Source organism: Bos indicus x Bos taurus, unplaced genomic scaffold, assembly GCF_003369695.1.
Source record: "Bos indicus x Bos taurus breed Angus x Brahman F1 hybrid unplaced genomic scaffold, Bos_hybrid_MaternalHap_v2.0 tig00011798_arrow_arrow_obj, whole genome shotgun sequence".
NCBI classification, from domain to species: Eukaryota; Metazoa; Chordata; class Mammalia; order Artiodactyla; family Bovidae; genus Bos; species Bos indicus x Bos taurus.
The window spans coordinates 28258-46417 of NW_020867939.1; the positions used below are offsets into that span (position 1 = coordinate 28258).

The 18160-nt window shown below is 37.0% G+C and overlaps 1 protein-coding gene across 1 annotated transcript in view; it reads right to left on the reverse strand.

The window, feature by feature from the left end:
• LOC113889342 (ankyrin repeat domain-containing protein 26-like) overlaps positions 1-18160 on the reverse strand; it is a 43212-nt gene that overhangs the window by 17089 nt on the left and 7963 nt on the right. The window contains exons 6-8 of the mRNA XM_027536028.1: positions 6101-6219; positions 4596-4766; positions 2772-2805 (exon numbers count right to left, since the gene is read on the reverse strand). Of these exons, the coding sequence (XP_027391829.1) occupies positions 2772-2805; positions 4596-4766; positions 6101-6219 (324 nt within the window). The remainder of the gene's footprint in view (positions 1-2771; positions 2806-4595; positions 4767-6100; positions 6220-18160) is intronic.

Consider the following 18160-nt stretch of genomic DNA (forward strand, 5'->3'; position numbering starts at 1 on the left):
TGGAAAGGCTTTTCTCTGAATTACAACAAACACAGAAAGCTTAAAAGATTTATAGATCTGACTACACTTAAAAATCGTATCTGATGTGGTATATTTATATAATGGAAGAGTACGAAGCCATAAAAAGAATGAAATAATGCTACTTGCAGCAACAAAGATGGACCTAGACATGCCCACACTCAGTGAAGTAAGTCAGACAAAGACCAGTCGTGTTGCTTATGTGTGGGATCTAAAGGAACTTATGACATAACAGAAAGAGACCCACGGACATAGGAAACAAACTTACTCACCATACAGGAAAGTGGGTAGGGGAAGGGATAAATTAGGAGGTTGGGTTTAACATATACCATTTTATATATAGACAAGTGTATATAAAATAACCAGTAAGGATCTACTGTACAACATAAGGAAGTCCATTTAATATTCTACAAGCAGAATCTGAAAAGGAATATGTGTGTGTGTGTGTGTGTGTGTGTGTGTGTGTATGTGTGTTAGTCCGTCATGTCCAACTCTTTGCGACCCCATGGACTGTAGCCCACCAGGTTCCTCTGTCCATGTGATTCTCCTGGCAAGAATACTGGAGTGGGTTGCCATTTCCTCCTCCAGGGGATCTTCCCGACCCAAGGATCAAACCCAGGTCTCTTGCATTGCACGTGGATTCTTTACTGTCTGAGCCAGCAGGGAAGCCCCATTTATATAATATACAAACACATATACATATATGTCTGAATCACTGTGCTGTATACCTGAAACTAACGCAATATTGTAAATCAATTATAATTCCATAACAACACCACTCACTACCTTTAAAACCACTGCATCTGATACCTCCTATACAGCTACTTCAAGTAAGAGCCTTAGCTCTGTATATATTTAAATAGATGAAATTTCATACAAAAATTATTTTCTTAAGAATATGCTACCTTTCTAACATTTTAATAGGCAATTGTAAGGCTTATACCTATTGACAGCTATACTAAGCACTTCTACAAACATCAATTAACTCATTAGCTATAATGATTCTGGAAAGGAAGACGTTAAAATTATATAAGTAAGCTGCAGGCTTTTCATCAGGTCTTCTGACTCTGTTAGTCCTCTTACATCAAACCACAGTTACTTCTCTAGTACAAACATATCAATACAAAATAATCCTCCTATTTCATTCATGGTATATACACTAATGATAAATAAGGTAAAATTTAGAGAGCTCTTCTTAGAGAATCATGAGATTCTTTGCAATAACTTTCATTCTCTCTTCATACTGTTTAAAACACTAAGATGGGGGAAATACAATGACAAACAATGATCACTAAATGTACACTATGGCACATCTATCACAGTTTTCAAAAGTTCCTTGTACTGACACAGGACACTACACAGAGCAGAGGGTCATTTTCTCACAAGTACAAGAATGACTTCCAAAGTGTGGTCTCTGAACTGCCTGTAGTTTCCTCCTTACCTTTAGTGGAAGTGATAAACTAACCTAAATCATCTATCAAGGAGGGGAAATCACGACCAAATGCCAGAATAGCTACTGTTAGTAGCAAGAGGTTTTTTTACTTTTTTTCCTTGGTGGGAGGGGGACTTTTATAAGTTTATTCTAAAGAAACAACTTTTTAAAGTGTACAAAAGTATTTTTACAACTGATGTCTCAGTTTTTATTAATTGAAAAACTGTAAATGATATGAAAAGGCCGTTGATAGGGTACTAGTGAAAAAAATGACAGTGGAGCCAAGAACAGACTCTGATTTAGACACTGAAGGTGATGATGTGCATGGAGTGACCGACACGCTCGCTCCAGAGCACAGAGACTTTTGGTCGGGTAATGCAGTCGTTGGTGGAGCACACACGGTCCTGGCCTAAACCACAATCAGGGTCCCGGTTCTGCAAGACAGTCGCAACAATTTTGAGATCAATTCCTATGGAAAATATTAAAGGCCTCTCCTTGGATGAGGCCATGGTGTGTCCCTACCTGACTGCTGTAGACCAATGGATTTGAATTACAAATACTACTTTCCCGAGCTCTTCCTGAGAGCTTTTCGTTGTGGGAGATCTGCTGCTAGGACCTCGGGGATGGGACCCGGTCCGTGTTTGAGAGGGACATTGGGTGGGGGAGTGAATTCCTCTGCTCTGAGATGCCACTTGGGAGCTCTGCAGAATGAAGGACAATCAACTTCAAGAGTGTTTGGTTTCTACCAACTGCTGGAAAAAATCCACAGGGAGCATTCCTGCATCTCTTGAGGATGCCAGTTAAACACACCTTCCTTGAGGACTCTACTGTGAGGGAGAACCCAGCTGGGAAAGTGGAGCCAGCTCTGAGCTGTTCATGGGGCAGGTGGCCTGGAGGGCTGACGGGCACAGAGGGAGGGGGTCCACGACCCTCAGCCACCTGCCAGATGGCAACAGGGAATTTTTAGAGTAAAGCATGTCGCCATCCTCAGAAGCAGTTTCAGATGATTGAGTTAGGTTATCAAGGTCGTTCACGTAATTAATTTGTTCTTTGACCTACACATAAAAAATACTGGTTCACAAAGTCCTCAAAATATGTATAAAATATACCAAGTGTACAAAGGTGATAAATATCTTCATCAAAGCAAAAGCAGAGGCTTCTTAAAAGAACAGGTTTTTATCAACAGGATAACTTTATCAACAGAGTTTCTAAATTATGTTTTCAAAGTAAATGTCTCCAGCAAAGGAAGATTTTCTATTTTGCCACTATTCCTTTTACAAAGTATTTTTTAGAGGATAATATATATATATTTTTACTATACCTTCTTCTTTTCATATGCTGTTTTCCTTGCAGGCCTAAAAAAAACAAATGATTCTTTTCAGGCTAAAATTTAATAACTTGAAAATATAAACAATACCTAAATGTTTGTTTTTTATATAACATCTTTGCATTCATAAGTAATTTCTATAAAAGGATGAAACAACAAAAAAGAGTAGCATTAAAGGACAAATAAAATACACCTGTAATATTAATAAAACATTAAATTTAGATCAAAGGAAAAGGAAAAACCTAACACTACTTGCGTTATGTGATAGAAGCAGTATACCAGGGTTTTTTGCAGTTGTCATTTTTAATAAGAACTAACTTTTATGGCAATAAAACCTATTTCGGAAGTATTCCCTAAGTCCTTATAAGAAAGAAACCCATTTTTTATCACCATGATATTAGCTTTTTGAGGGCTTATTATGCAATGGCTATGCATTATTACAAGCATTTGACACGTCTTAAAGGCGTTTTAATCCTCGCGATCATTCTGGGAGACAGGTAATATATTAGATCCTTTAGTTAGGAAGAAATGGAGCAAAGAAAGGCTGAAGAACTTGCCCAGGACCACACAGCAGTTCACCAACAGCCTAGAATTCAAACCCAGGAAATCTGGCCTGAACACTGCTGTTCCAAAATATGCTGAGAAATTGATATTGAAAAGTCTTTTTAAGTAATATGATACCAAATGAATCTATAGAATTATTTCATGTCTAGCTATAACTACAAATGATAATTCTGAATCTTAAAACATATTTCTAACAAAACAAAAAGACTGTAGATGTAGGCAATATTGGAAATCTACTTCAATAAAGATTTGTTTTTTGTAAAGAAATTCATCAATACACATTCATTCAACCATTCTGCTGTTTCTTTATGCATCTGACATACACTTATTGAGCACATAATATGTGTTAATGAAACTTTTAGTACAGGAAGCATGGTTTTGTCATTTAGATCTTTATCATCCAAAGTAATAAACTGTAAAAGATTGTTAATTGTTTCTATTGAAAATAAACAAAATCCTCCCCTTTTCCCTGGAAGCTATAAACAACTATGAAGTTAATATGATGTGATGTTTCAGAGCACCTTACAAAATCATAGCTACCCACGATGATACTATCAACTAGAATCATCAAGGAATGATTAAATCCTATTCAGTATAACCTAAGTATTTGTAAATCATGATTATATAATTTTTTAAAAATCTATGTATTATAGAATTAAGTAATCATCTACGTATTCATTTACATAAGAAAATTATGCTTCAGAGCCAATGAACAAGGCCTTACCAAAATCTACATATGAACAGAAGTACATATGTACATAATAATAATGTATAATAATAATAATGTACAATTAACTCATTGTAATAGTTTAAAGATAATGTCATACAATCAATAAGCTTTCTAATTTGGAAATGCAAATAAGATTAAACTCAGGAAACACTTCCTCCTCTGGCTCATTTCCAAGAGCATACACACTCTACAAGCTCCCCTCTTAACATAAAACAAGAAACTCTTTTGAACTCCACATTCCTCTTCAGTTACCATCCAGGTCTCCATTGCCTGTCCCAGTAAGTATTCCCTACGGAGCTGTTTATGTGTATTCACTACAGTCCAGCTTCCAAGTGGACTATTTACTGAAATGACTTCTGGCCAAAGCCACGAATCCTCTCCTTAACCTTTCTGCAGTGTTCATCCAGTAGAGTTGAGGATTCTCTTCTCTTGGCCTGTATACTATATTATGCTGCTCTATTTCCAGAAGAAGTATTCAGTGCTAATATTTCTTCCCCTAGAAATAAAGAATTTGTCCATGTTACCTGCCATCATCTTGATCCACTTCCCTTAAAATGCTGTCATCATTCACATGCAGCAGGCCACCAGTCAGTGAATCGGTCTTTTCAAATATTGGTGCAATCACACGTTCTTCCGGTGTCCATTTGTCATCATTCTTTTTCTTTACTCCCTTTCTGTGCACACCAGGATCGCTACTTTAAAAAGTCCAAAAAAAGCCAATGTTTTCAAATAATTCGACTAATAAAGAATAAAAAACCAATTCTTGTAAAATTCCAACTCTTACCCATATTAAGTCATATGAAGTACCAACCATATGCAAGAAAACAAATTCTTCCTTCAAACAGAGATATATAATTATGGTACAATATGATATGTAAGAGTTGGCATATGAAAGTGATAAGTGAAATAAGGAAGGATTTGCAGAAGAAGTGAAGACAGAAGGTCAAAAGGAAGAGAAAAGCGAGAAATCATTCTACTGGGAGATTAGAATGTGAGTACACAGATCAGGCACACGGCATCTAGGTTGTTTCCTAGGAACCTGGAAGGAAAAGTACAAAATACATGGAAGAAAGTAGAGAGATGCTCTGGAAAGACACTGGGAAGAACCTCAAGGGTTACACTGAAAACCTGGAGTCCACTGCCTAAACACCACGACTCTTAGACATGGGAGTCATAATTAGATTTACACTATATTTTTTTGTTTTGCTTTTAAATACAGTAATGTTTAATTTAGGAATTTCCCTGGTACTCCAGTGCTTAGGAATCTGCCTGCTGATGCAGGGGGCACAGGTCCGATCCCTGGTCAGGGAAGATAGCACATGCCACAGAGCAATGAATCCTGTGCTCCACAACCACTGAAGCCAGCACCCTGGAGCCCACGCTCAAAGAAAAAGGTAACACTTATTTAGATGATTTTTAAAATGACATGTGGCACATTCACCATGAAAGAAGAAATCAAATTTAGGCGGGGCGGGGTCGGTTTACTTGTAAACCACCCACATGGGTGACATCAGCATCATGGATGAAAGGCAGGTGCCTCATCGGCTCTCCCGCCACCAACAGCAATCTGGCTCCATCCATGGACATACTCAAAGTGCTAGGAGAATAAAACTGCCAACCAAGAGTACTCTATCCAGAAAAGGTGTCTTTCAGAAATGAAGGAGAAATAAAAACTTTCCCAGACAAAGCAAACCTGAGGGAGTTCATCACCACTAGTCCCGCCTCATGAGAAACGCTGAGAGAAGCCCTCAGACTGAAATGAAAGGATGCTCATTAGTGACATAAATTTAACTTTACAACACACTGGTTAAGGCAAGTATGCAGTCAACTCCAGAATACTCTAATACTGTAACACGGTGGTATGTTAACAAAGGAACTCTAGTATTGAGGCTAAAGGACAAGAGTATTCAAAATAACTATATCCCTAGTGAAATATAAAATTCATAAATCACAAACATTAGCTCAAGTTAGAAATGATTTTACAGGAAAGTAACAAATGACCTACTGTTAAATTTTGATATAGGCTTACCTATGAGAACCTTTATTCTCCATAGCAGGAAACGCCTGCTTGTTATTTCCTCCACTCTTTCTCTGCTCAATCAGTCGACTCTCATCAGCAGCATCTTTGTGCTTCTTTTCTTCTTCAACCTCTAATGAAAGTTTGACACTAAGAATAATTGCTATTACTTAATTCTAGAGACTCTGTTTTCAATTTATTATTTGACTCAGTATTGGCCCTGATTTTAAGTGATAAAAATATATTTGTGCTTACATAAATTTTATCACTTACAAGTCACTGAAATTTTTGTAAAATGTGCTTCTTTCTGAGGGAAAGAAACAAAATTCCCAAAATTTCAAGAAAGCCTTTTTTAATAAGATACAATTATTCACATCCAGTCTTCCCCATCTGACTGGCAGAGATAGAGAAATAAAAACACACAACATCTGTCCTCTTCGGTCTTTACCACCTGGATTTTCCATTAAACAGTCAGATGTAGAGGATGTGACACCTTAGTGCCTCAGAGACAGAAAGGAAACTTTCTTCTTTCTGCACTAAAGCTATTCTTTCCCCACTGCCTTTTCTAATTCTTTTTTCATTTGGATCCAGGAGATAGCAAAACCCTGATGGTGTTCACTGAAATATATAAACCAAAGTTTACCAAAACACAAGGAGCAGAATGAAACTGAGGAGGTGTTAGTGTGGAATTCTGGAATATAAGTAATGCTTCCCAATTCCACATTCAGTAACCATCAAATTTTATAGCTAGAGGGTATAGAAATAACTATCTACCTTTGCCCCACTATTTACCAATAACAGCTTTAAAATAAAAAAAAAGGTTAAATGAGTTGTTCAAAGCCCCTAAAGTGGCATTCCCTAACATTTTATGGCACCAAAAGAGATGATACAATTCTGTACTCTTGAATCTGATAAAATTACCAAATGAATTCCTCAAATGAATCAGGTAAGTTAAAAGCGTGACTTTGGCAAAGTAATTTAATTCATTAGTTGGAGTAGGGTTCATTCTCCTTTTTCTTTAAAGGAGAATAGCTACATTTTTTTCTTTTTTTGTCTTACACAAAAGAGCAAGCAAGTTTAAAAACCTACTACTGAAGAAAGAAAAATTTCACAGCATCTAAATATATGAAAATGCTCATTTCTGTCATATTACCATAATAAGCATTTTGCTTAATGAAAAGGTTTAATTGTTAAACACCAATTCAAGATGCTACAAGAGGACTCTGTTTTAAAATTGATCTTAAAAGACAAGTTTTAATTTGTAGAAGAGAAATGCTTATGTGAGGCTGGAATTATGAGGCATTTTAAAGTACTACTATGACATAAGAAAGAAATAGAAAACCCTATTTGAAAAGATCTTTTTCAAAATTGATGGCGAAATCAAAAGCTTTACAGACAAAGCAAAAGTTAACAGAATTTAGCACCACCAAACCAGTCTTACAACAAATACTAAAGGGATTTGCAGCCAGTAAACACAAGAGAAAGGAAAGACCTACAAAAACAAACCCAAAACAATTAAGAAAATGTCAACAGGAACATATATATTGATTATTACTTTAATATAAATGGATTCAACTCATCAACCAAAAGATACAGAATAACTGAATGAATACAAAAACAAGAGCCAAATATACACTGGCCACAAGAGACCCGCTTCAGACCTAGAGACACATACAGACTGAAAGGAAATGGATGGAAAAAGATATTCCATTTGAATGGTAACCAAAAGATAGCCAGTGTGGCAGCTCTTATTTCACACAAAATAGACTTTAAAATAAAGAATATTATAACAGACAAAGGACACTACATAATGATCAAAGGATCAATCCCAGAAGATGATATAACAATTGGAAATATTTATGCCCCCAACATAGAAGCACCTCAATACACAAGGCAAACACTAACAGGCATAAGAGGGGAATTCAACAGCAACACAGCCATAGTGGGGGACTTTAACACCCCACTTACACCAGTGGACAGATCATCAAAACAGAGAATCAATAAGGAAACACAAAACTTCAATGAAACATTAGACCCAATGGATCTAATTGATATCTTCAGGACTTTCCATCCAAATGCAGAAGAATACACTTTGTTCTCAACTGCACATGGAACATTCTCTGGGATAGACCACATCTTGGGCCACAAATCAAGCCTCAGTAAATTTAAAAAATTGAAAATATATCACGTATCTTCTCTGACCACAACACTATGAGACTAGATATCAACTACAGGAGAAAAATGTAAAAAAACACAAACTCAGGGAGATTAAACAATTCATTACTAAATAACGAAAAGGTTATTGAAGAAATAAGAAGGGAAATCAAAAGATTCCTAGAAACAAATGACAACAAAAACACGACCACCCAAAACCTATGGGATTCAATAAAAGCACTTCTAAGAGAGAAGTTGATAGCAGCACAATCCTACCTCCAGGACAAGAAAAACTTTGAACAGGCAACACTCTACATTTAAAGCAGCTAGAAAAAGAACCAAAACCCCCCAAAGTCAGCAGAAGGAAAGAAATCATACAGATCAGAGCAGAAATAAATCAAAAAGAAAATGAAGGAAACAATAGCAAAGATTAATCAGACTGAACACTGGTTCTTTGAGAAGATAAGCAAAATGGACAAACCACTAGCCAGACTCATCAAGAACAGAAGGGAGAAAAATCAAATTGACAAGATTAGAAATGAAAAAGGAGAAGTTACAACAGACAACACAGAGATGAAAAGGATCATAAGAGAATGTTATGAGCAACAATATGCTAATAAAAGGGACAACCGAGAGGAGATGGACAGATTCTTAGAAAAGTTCAACCTCCCAAAACTGAATCAGGAAGAAATAAAAATTACAAACAAGCCAATTACAAACACTGAAATAGAAAGTGTTATCCAAAATCTCCCCAAAACAAAAGCCCAGGGCCAGATGGCTTCACAGGGGAATTTTATCAAACATTTAGAGAAGAGCTAATGCCTATTTTTCTGAAACTCTTCCAAAAAATTGCAGAGGAAGGAACACTTCCAAACTCATTCTATGAGGCCACAATCACCTTGATACCAAAACCAGGCAGAGACAACACAAAAAAGAAAATTACAGGCCAATATCACTGACAAACACAGATGTAAAAATCCTCAACAAAATTCTAGCAAACACAATTCAACAACATATTCAATAGCTCATATACCATGATCAATTCGGGTTTATGCCAGGGATGCAAGGATTCTTCAATATACACAAACCAATTTCAATGTGATGCACCATCTTAACAAATTGAAAAATAAGAACCATATGATCATCTCAATAGAGGCAGAAAGCCTTTGACACAATTCAGCACCTGCTTATGACAAAAACGCTTCAAAAAATAGACACAGGAGGAACCTTCGTCAACATAGTAAAGGCCGTATAGAATAAACCCACAGCAAACATTATTCTCAATGAGGAAAAATGAAAAGCATTCCCTCTAAGATCAGGAACAAGACAAAGTTGTCCATTCTCATCACAGTTATTCAGCATGGTTTTGGAAGTCCTAGCTATGGCAATCAGTGAAGAAAAAGAAATAAAAAGAATCCAGATCTGAAAAGAAGAAGTAAAACTCTCTCTTTTGCAAATGAAATGATACTACACATAGAAAACCCAAAAGAAACTATCTATTTTCTAGTAAAAGAAAATTACTAGAGCTAAACAATGAATTTAACAAAGTTGTATGATACAAGGTCAATACACAGAAATCACTTGAATTCCTATATACTAACAATGAAAAATCAGAAAGTGAAATTAAGGAGCCAATCCCATTCGCCACTGCAACACAAAGAATAACATATCTGGTAATAAACCTACCTAAGGAGACAAAAGACCTGTATATGGAAAATTCTAAGACACCGAGGAAAGAAAAGAAAGACGACATAAACAGGTGGAGAGATATTCCATATTCCTGGGTAGGAAGAATTAATAGTGTGAAAATGACTATATTACCAAATGCAATCTACAGATTCAGTGTGATCACTTTCAAATTACCAATGGCATTTTTCATAGAACTAGAACAATGTATACAATGGACTATTACTCAGCCATAAAGAGAAACACTTTTGAGTCAGTTCTAATGAGGTTGACAAACCTAGAGCCTATTCTCCAGAGTGAAGCAAGTCAGAAAGAGAAATATAAATATCATACACTATTCGCATATACATGGAATCTACAAAGATTCTGAATCTACAGTGGTACTGACGAATTTATTTGCAGGGCAGCAATGGAGAAACAGATATAGAGAACAGACTTATGGACATGGGGGGAGGGGAAGTGGGGAGAGGGTGAGATGGATGGAAAGAGTAACATGGAAACTTACAATTCCTTATGTAAAATAGATAGCCAATGGGAATTTGTTGTATGACTCAGGGAACTCAGAAAGGGACTCTGTGACAATCTAGAAAAGTGGGATGGGGAGGGAGATGGGAGGAGGGTTTGGGAGGGAGGGGACATGGGTGTACCTATGGCTGATTCTTGTTGATGTTTGACAGAAAACAACAAAATTCTGTAAAGTGATTATCCTTCAATTAAAAAATAAATACATTTTCTAAAAACCTCATTTGAAAATTTCATCATTTTCTTCTTTTTTTCCTGTAAACAGCACATAACGGCTCTAATAATTTTCTTTCTATGCCCTCTTCAATGGCAGGTAAAGGTTGAAGGAACAATCTAGATATAAAAAAAGTAGTAAAACTATGATTATCCAAGTTGGAGATTTAAAAGTTTTCAAATACATCTATGATTATCCAGCAGAATTCAATATTCACATCAGGAAAGAACAAATGAGCTGAAAAAATCAAGTAACCACAACGACTGAGTTTTAGATATGGAAGAATTTGCATTTTAGTTTAACATGTATAACAAAGAACTGACATGCTAATTTAACACCTATAAATACTGAAGCTAATAAAGTTTCTTAAAAATAAAACTTAAAAATAACTTCTTAACTTAAAAAAATACTTCTTAAAAATAAACTTGTTAAAATTTTATTCTTTAATAAAATTCTTAAAATGGAATATACATATTACTAGAGATATTTTTAAAGTAAAAAATTATCTTTCTGAGATAATTTTATAAACTCTGTTGGTAATTCTTTCCTTATAATTTTGTAACAAGTAGTCTACATAAGAAAAAAATCATGAATTGTGATTTCATTCATTCAATGTGTGTGACTTGCAGATATTAGGAAAAGATAAATCAGAATCTCTCTGGGGGTGGGGCGGGGTGGAGTTCTACATTTTTTTCTTTAAGACTGTTGCAGCTTAAAATTTTCTCATGTCATAAAGAGAGTTTAAGAATCTCATTTACATAATTATAAATTATAATTTTAGTAAAGGACAAGATAAAATGCTTATTTCCTCTTTATTTTCAAAAAGATTCAAAACCTCCACCAAGATTATACCAAACAGTAAGATAAATTAGTTAAGTACATTCAGTACGTATCAAACAGTAAGTTAGTAACCGCAAGAAACAGAAGGGCCACAAATTCTTAATTCACAATATATCTGCTAAGGCCTAAAATACAGCTCATCTAGAATTGCCTATGAATGAAAGTTTTGCTAGATTAAATAGAAGACATCACTTGATTAATTTCAAAGTGAGAATTTTTTAAAAAAGAGAAATCACTTCAAATTGAAATGAACTTCCAGAGGGAACTATATTCAGTATAGATATATACATATACAAGTGTAACCAGGTCACATTGCTATACACCTGAAACTAACACAGTATTGTTAGTTTATGACTACACTTTAAAGAAAAAAACAAAAACAACCACCAACCTCAAAAACAACCACCAAAAAAGCTAGGTATCAAATTTTCTTTCAGGTCTTCATAAAAATCAGCTATATGTCATTCAGAAGCATATAAGTATTGAGTTTTCACAACCTCACTTTTTCCTAAGTTGAATTTGAAATAATTATCTCATATTTATAATATAGAGCACCTCCTCTGACTTACCCCCACTATTTCTGTTGTGTTTGTTAAATAATGTTTCATCTTGACCTTCATTCTGTCTCATATTCATCTTTTTAAAATTTATTTATTTTAATTGGAGGCTAATTACTTTACAATATTGTATTGGTTTTGCCATACATCAACATGAATCCACCATGGGTATACACGTGTTCCCATCCTGAACCCCCTCCCACCTCCCTCCCCATGCCATCCCTCTGGGTCATCCCAGTGCACCAGCTCCGAGCATCCTGTATCATGCATTGAACCTGGACTGGTGATTTGTTTCACATATGATATTATACATGTTTCTATGCCATTCTCCCAAATCATCCCACCCTCGCCCTCTCCCACAGAGTCCAAAAGACTGTTCTATACATCTTTGTCTCTTTTGCTGTCTTACATACAGGGTTATTGTTACCATCTTTCTAAATTCCATATATATGCATTAGTATACTGTATTGGTGTTTTTCTTTCTGGCTTACTTCACTCTTTATAATAGGCTCCAATTTCATCCACCTCATTAGAACTGATTCAAATGTATTCTTTTTAATGGCTGAGTAATACTCCATTGTGTATATGTACTACAGCTTTCTTATCCATTCGTCTGCTGATGGACATCTAGGTTGCTCCATGTCCTGGCTATTATAAACAGTGCTGCGATGAACATTGGGGTACACGTGTCTCTTTCAATTCTGGTTTTCTCGATGTGTATGCCCAGTAGTGGGATTGCTGGGTCCCAGTTCTATTTCCAATTTTTTAAGGAATCTCCACACTGTTCTCCATAGTGGCTGTACTGGTTTGCACTCCCACCAACAGTGTAAGAGGGCTCCCTTTTCTCCACACCCTTTCCAGCATTTATTGCTTGTAGACTTCTGGACCGCAGCCATTCTGACTGGCGTGAAATGGTACCTCATTGTGGTTTTGATTTGCATTTCTCTGATAATGAGTGATGTTGAGCATCTTTTCATGTTTGTTAGCCATCTGTATGTCTTCTTTGGAGAAATGTCTGTTTAGATCTTTGGCCCATTTTTTGACTGAGTCATTTATTTTCCTGGAATTGAGCTGCAGGAGTTGCTTGTACATTTTTGAGATTAATTCTTTGTCAGTTGCTTCATTTGCTATTATTTTCTCCCATTCTGAAGGCTGTCTTTTCACCTTGCTTATGGTTTCCTTTGTTGTGCAGAAGCTTTTAATTTTAATTAGGTCCCATTTGTTTATTTTTACTTTTATTTCCAAGATTCTGGGAGGTGGATCATAGAGGATCCTGCTGTGATTTATGTCAGAGAGTGTTTTGCCTATCTTCTCCTCTAGGAGTTTTATAGTTTCTGGTCTTACATTGAGATCTTTAATCCATTTTGAGTTTATTTTTGTGTATGGTGTTAGAAACTGTTCTAGTTTCACTCATTTAAAAGTGGTTGACCACTTTCAATTTGTTAATGTGGTGTATTACATTGATTGACTTGCAGTTATTGAAGAATCCTTGCATCCCTGGAATAAAGCCCATTTGGTCATGATGTATGATCTTTTTAATGTGCTGTTGGATTCTGATTGCTAGAATTTTGTTAGGGATTTTTGCATCTATGTTCATCAGTGATATTGGCCTGTAGTTTTCTTTCTTTGTGGCATCTTTGTCAGGTTTTGGTATTAGGGTGATGGTGGCCTCAGAATGAGTTTGGAAGTTTACCTTCCTCTGCAATTTTCTGGAAGAGTTTGAGTAGGATAGGTGTTGGCTCGTCTCTAAATATTTGGTAGAATTCAGCTCTGAAGCCGTCTGGTCCTGGGCTTTTGTTTGCTGGAAGATTTCTGATTACAGTTTCGATTTCTGTGCTTGTGATGGGTCTGTTAAGATTTTCTATTTCTTCCTGGTTCAGTTTTGGAAAGCTGTACTTTTCTAAGCATTTGTCCATTTCTTCCACGTTGTCCATTTTATTGGCATATAATTGCTGATAGTAGTCTCTTGTGATCCTTTGTATTTCTGTGTTGTCTGTTGTGATCTCTCCATTTTCATTTCTAATTTTATTGATTTGATTTTTCTCCCTTTGTTTCTTGATGAGTCTGGCTAATGGTGTGTCAATTTATTTATCCTCTCAAATAACCAGCTTTTGGCTTTGTTGATTTTTGCTATGATCTGTTTTGCTTCTTTTACATTTATTTCTGCCCTAATTTTTAAGATTTCTTTCCTTCTACTAATCCTGGGGTTCTGCATGTCTTCCTTTTCTAGTTGCTTGAGGTGTAGAGTTAGGTTATTTACTTGACTTTTTTCTTGTTTCTTGAGGTATGCCTGTATTGCTATGAACCTTCCCCTTAGCACTGCTTTTACAGTGTCCCACAGGTTTTGGGTTGTTGTGTTTTCATTTTCATTCGTTTCTATGCATATTTTGATTTCTTCTGTGATTTGTTGGTTATTCAGCAGCGTGTTGTTCAGCCTTCATATTTTGGAATTTTTAATAGTTTTTCTCCTGTAATTGACATCTAATCTTACTGCATTGTGGTCAGAAAAGATGCTTGGAATGATTTCAATTTTTTTGAATTTACCAAGGCTAGATTTATGGCCCAGGATGTGATCTATCCTGGAGAAGGTTCCGTGTGTGCTTGAGAAAAAGGTGAAATTCATTGTTTTGGGGTGAAATGTCCTATAGATATCAACTAGGTCTAACTGGTCTATTGTATCATTTAAAATTTGTGTTTCCTTGTTAATTTTCTGTTTAGTTGATCTATCCATAGGTGTGAGTGGGTATTAAAGTCTCCCACTATTATTGTGTTATTGTTAATTTCCCCTTTCATACTTGTTAGCATTTGTCTTACATATTGCAGTGGTCCTATGTTGGGTGCATATATATTTATAATTGTTATACCTTCTTCTTGGAGTGATCCTTTGATCATTATGTAATGTCCTTCTTTGTCTCTTTTCTCAGCCTTTATTTTAAAGTCTATTTTATCTGATATGAGTATTGCTACTCCTGCTTTCTTTTGGTCTCTATTTGTGTGGAATAACTTTTTCCAGCCCTTCACTTTCAGTCTGTATGTGTCCCTCGTTTTGAGGTGGGTCTCTTGTAGACAACATATATAGGGGTCTTGTTTTTGTATCCATTCATCCAGTCTTTGTCTTTTGGTTGGGGCATTCAACCCATTTACGTTTAAGGTAACTATTGATAGTATGATCCCGTTGCCATTTACTTTATTGTTTTGGGTTAGAGTTTATACTCCCTTTTTCTGTTTCCTGTCTAGAGAATATCCTTTAGTATTTGTTGGAGAGCTGGTTTGGTGGTGCTGAATTCTCTCAGCTTTTGCTTGTCTGTAACGCTTTTGGTTTCTCCTTCATATGTGAATGAGATCCTTGCTGGGTACAGTAGTCTGGGCTGTAGGTTATTGCCTTTCATCACTTTAAGTATATCCTGCCATTCCCTCCTGGCCTGAAGAGTTTCTATTGAAAGATCAGCTGTTATCCTTATGGGAATCCCCTTGCGTGTTATTTGTTGTTTTTCCCTTGCTGCTTTTAATATTTGTTCTTTGTGTTTGATCTTTGTTAATTTGATTAGTATGTGTTTTGGGGTGTTTCAACTTGGGTTTATCTTGTTTGGGACTCTCTGGGTTTCTTGGACTTGGGTGATTATTTCCTTCCCCATTTTAGGAGAGTTTTCAACTATTATCTCTTCAAGTATTTTCTCCTGGCCTTTCTTTTTGTCTTCTTCTTCTGGGACTCCTATGATTCGAATTTTGGGGCATTTAACATTGTTCCAGAGGTCTCTGAGATTGTCCTCATTTCTTTTACTTCGTTTTTCTTTTTTCCTCTTGGATTCATTTATTTCTACCATTCTATCTTCTATCTCACCTATCTTCTGACTCCATTATTCTACTATTTGTTCCCTCCAGAGTGTTTTTGATATCATTTATTGCATTATTCATTATATGTTGACTCTTTTTTATTTCTTATAGATCTTTGTTAAACCTTTCTTGCATCTTCTCAATCCTTGTCTCCAGGCTATTTATCTGTGATTCCATTTTGTTTTCAAGATTTTGGATCATTTTCACTATCATTATTTGGAATTCTTTATCAGGTAGATTCCCTATCTCTTCCTCTTTTGTTTGGTTTGGTGGGCATTTATCCTGTTCCTTTACCTGCTGGTATTCCTCTGTCTCTTCATCTTGTTTATATTGCTGCGTTTGGGTAGCCTTTCTCTATTCTGGCAGTTTGTGGAGTTCTCTTTATTGTGGAGTTTGCCTCGCTGTCGGTGGGGTTGTACGGGTGGCTTGTCAAGGTTTCCTGGTTAGGGAAGCTTATGTTGGTGTTCTGGTGGGTGGAGCTGATTTCTTCTCTCTGGAGTGCAATGAAGTGTCCAGTAATGAGTTATGAGATGTCAGTGGGTTTAGAGTGACTTTGGGCAGCCTGTACATTGAAGCTCAGGGCTATGTTCCTGTGTCGCGGGAGAATTTGCGTGGTATGTCTTTCTCTGGAACTTTTTGGCCCTTGGGTGGTGCTTGGTTACAGTGTAGGTATGGAGGCGTTTGATGAGCTCCTGTCAATTAATGTTCCCTGGAGTCAGGAGTTCTCTGGTGTTCTCAGGATTTGGACTTAAGCCTCCTGCTTCTGGTTTTCAGTCTTATTTTTACAATAGCCTCAAGACTTCTCCATCTATACAGCACCGTTGATAAAACATCTAGGTTAAAGATGAAAAGTTTCTCCACAGTGAGGGACACCCAGACAGGTTCACAGAGTTACATGAAGAAGAGGGAGGAAGGAGACAGAGGTGGCCAGGAGGATAAAAGGGGGAATCAAAAGGAGAGAGACAGATCCAGCCAGTAATCAGTTCCCTAAGTGTTCTCCACCGTCCAGCACACACAAAGAGATCCACAGAGTTGGGTAGAAGAGCAGGGGGATGGAGGAGATAGAGGCAACTTGGTGGAGAAAAAGGAGAGTCCAAAGTGGGAGACAGCGGTCAAGCCAGTAATCTTGCTCCTGAGTAAACTTGAGTACTGAAAATTGGGTTCTTAAAGGTACAAAATTGATAACAAATACCAAAAAGCAAAGATTAAAAATCTAGAGTAGAGGATGGATTTTCAAAAATTCAATATTAAAGGGAAAAAAAACAAAGTCACAAAAAGTATAAAATATATATATATATGAAGTTTGCTCTAAAAAATAGAGCCTCTTTCTCTCTCTCTTTTTTTTTGCAAAGTAATAGTAGGTTATAAAAATGAAAATTAAAGGAATAATAGAAGACTTAAAAATTAAAAATTTTTTAAAAAAATTAAAGAATGATATTAAAAATAGTAAAAATATATCTAGGACTTGCTCTGGTGTTGTTGTGGGCAGTGTGGGGTCAGTTCATTTTCAGATAGTTCCTTGATCTGGCTTATATTTCTCAAGACCTATAGGCCCCTCCCTATGTAGTCGGTACTAACGACAGGGTTTTAATCTATTGCACCTGTCACTTCCAAGGAGGTTCCCTCTGTTTTAGCTTCTTCTGTTTGCTGGTCTCTTCAGTGTCTGATTTCGGCCCTGACACAAGGGGGCTGGGGGTGGACGCTTTTTTTAGGCTCACTTGTTCAGTCGCACTGTGGGGAGGGAGGGACGCTGCAAACAAATAACACTGGCGTGTGCTTGCAGTGCCTCAGCCACACTGGGCCTGCCCCTGCTCACGGCGCGTGTGCCCTCCCTGCCCACACTGCTCAGGCTCCAGGTTGCTCCGCCAGGAACCGTCGCAGGCCAGCCCTTGGCTGCCTGCACCTCCCAAGTTTAAGACACTCAGGTTCAGGCGCTGGGGTACTCCTCAGAGGTGCACTCCGTTGGGCCTGCGTTTGGTGCACTTCTCAGGTCCGAGCAGCTCAGGTGATGAGGTGTTTGGTGAGCGCGGTTGGTGCGACTTATCGCCTCCCCCGTCCCTGCCTTCGGTTTTCTCGGTGTACAACTGGTGCACCTTCTCAGGTGGATGTTGACCATCCAGAATCCCAAGAAGTCTTGGTTAGCAACGAAGCCTGCTTGCAGTTTCGTAGATAATGCCTCTCTGGGGCCGCGATTGCCCCCTTCCGGCTCTGGCTGCCTTTGCCTGCCTGTCACCGGAGGTGGGGGATGGGTTGGCCTGCAGCCGG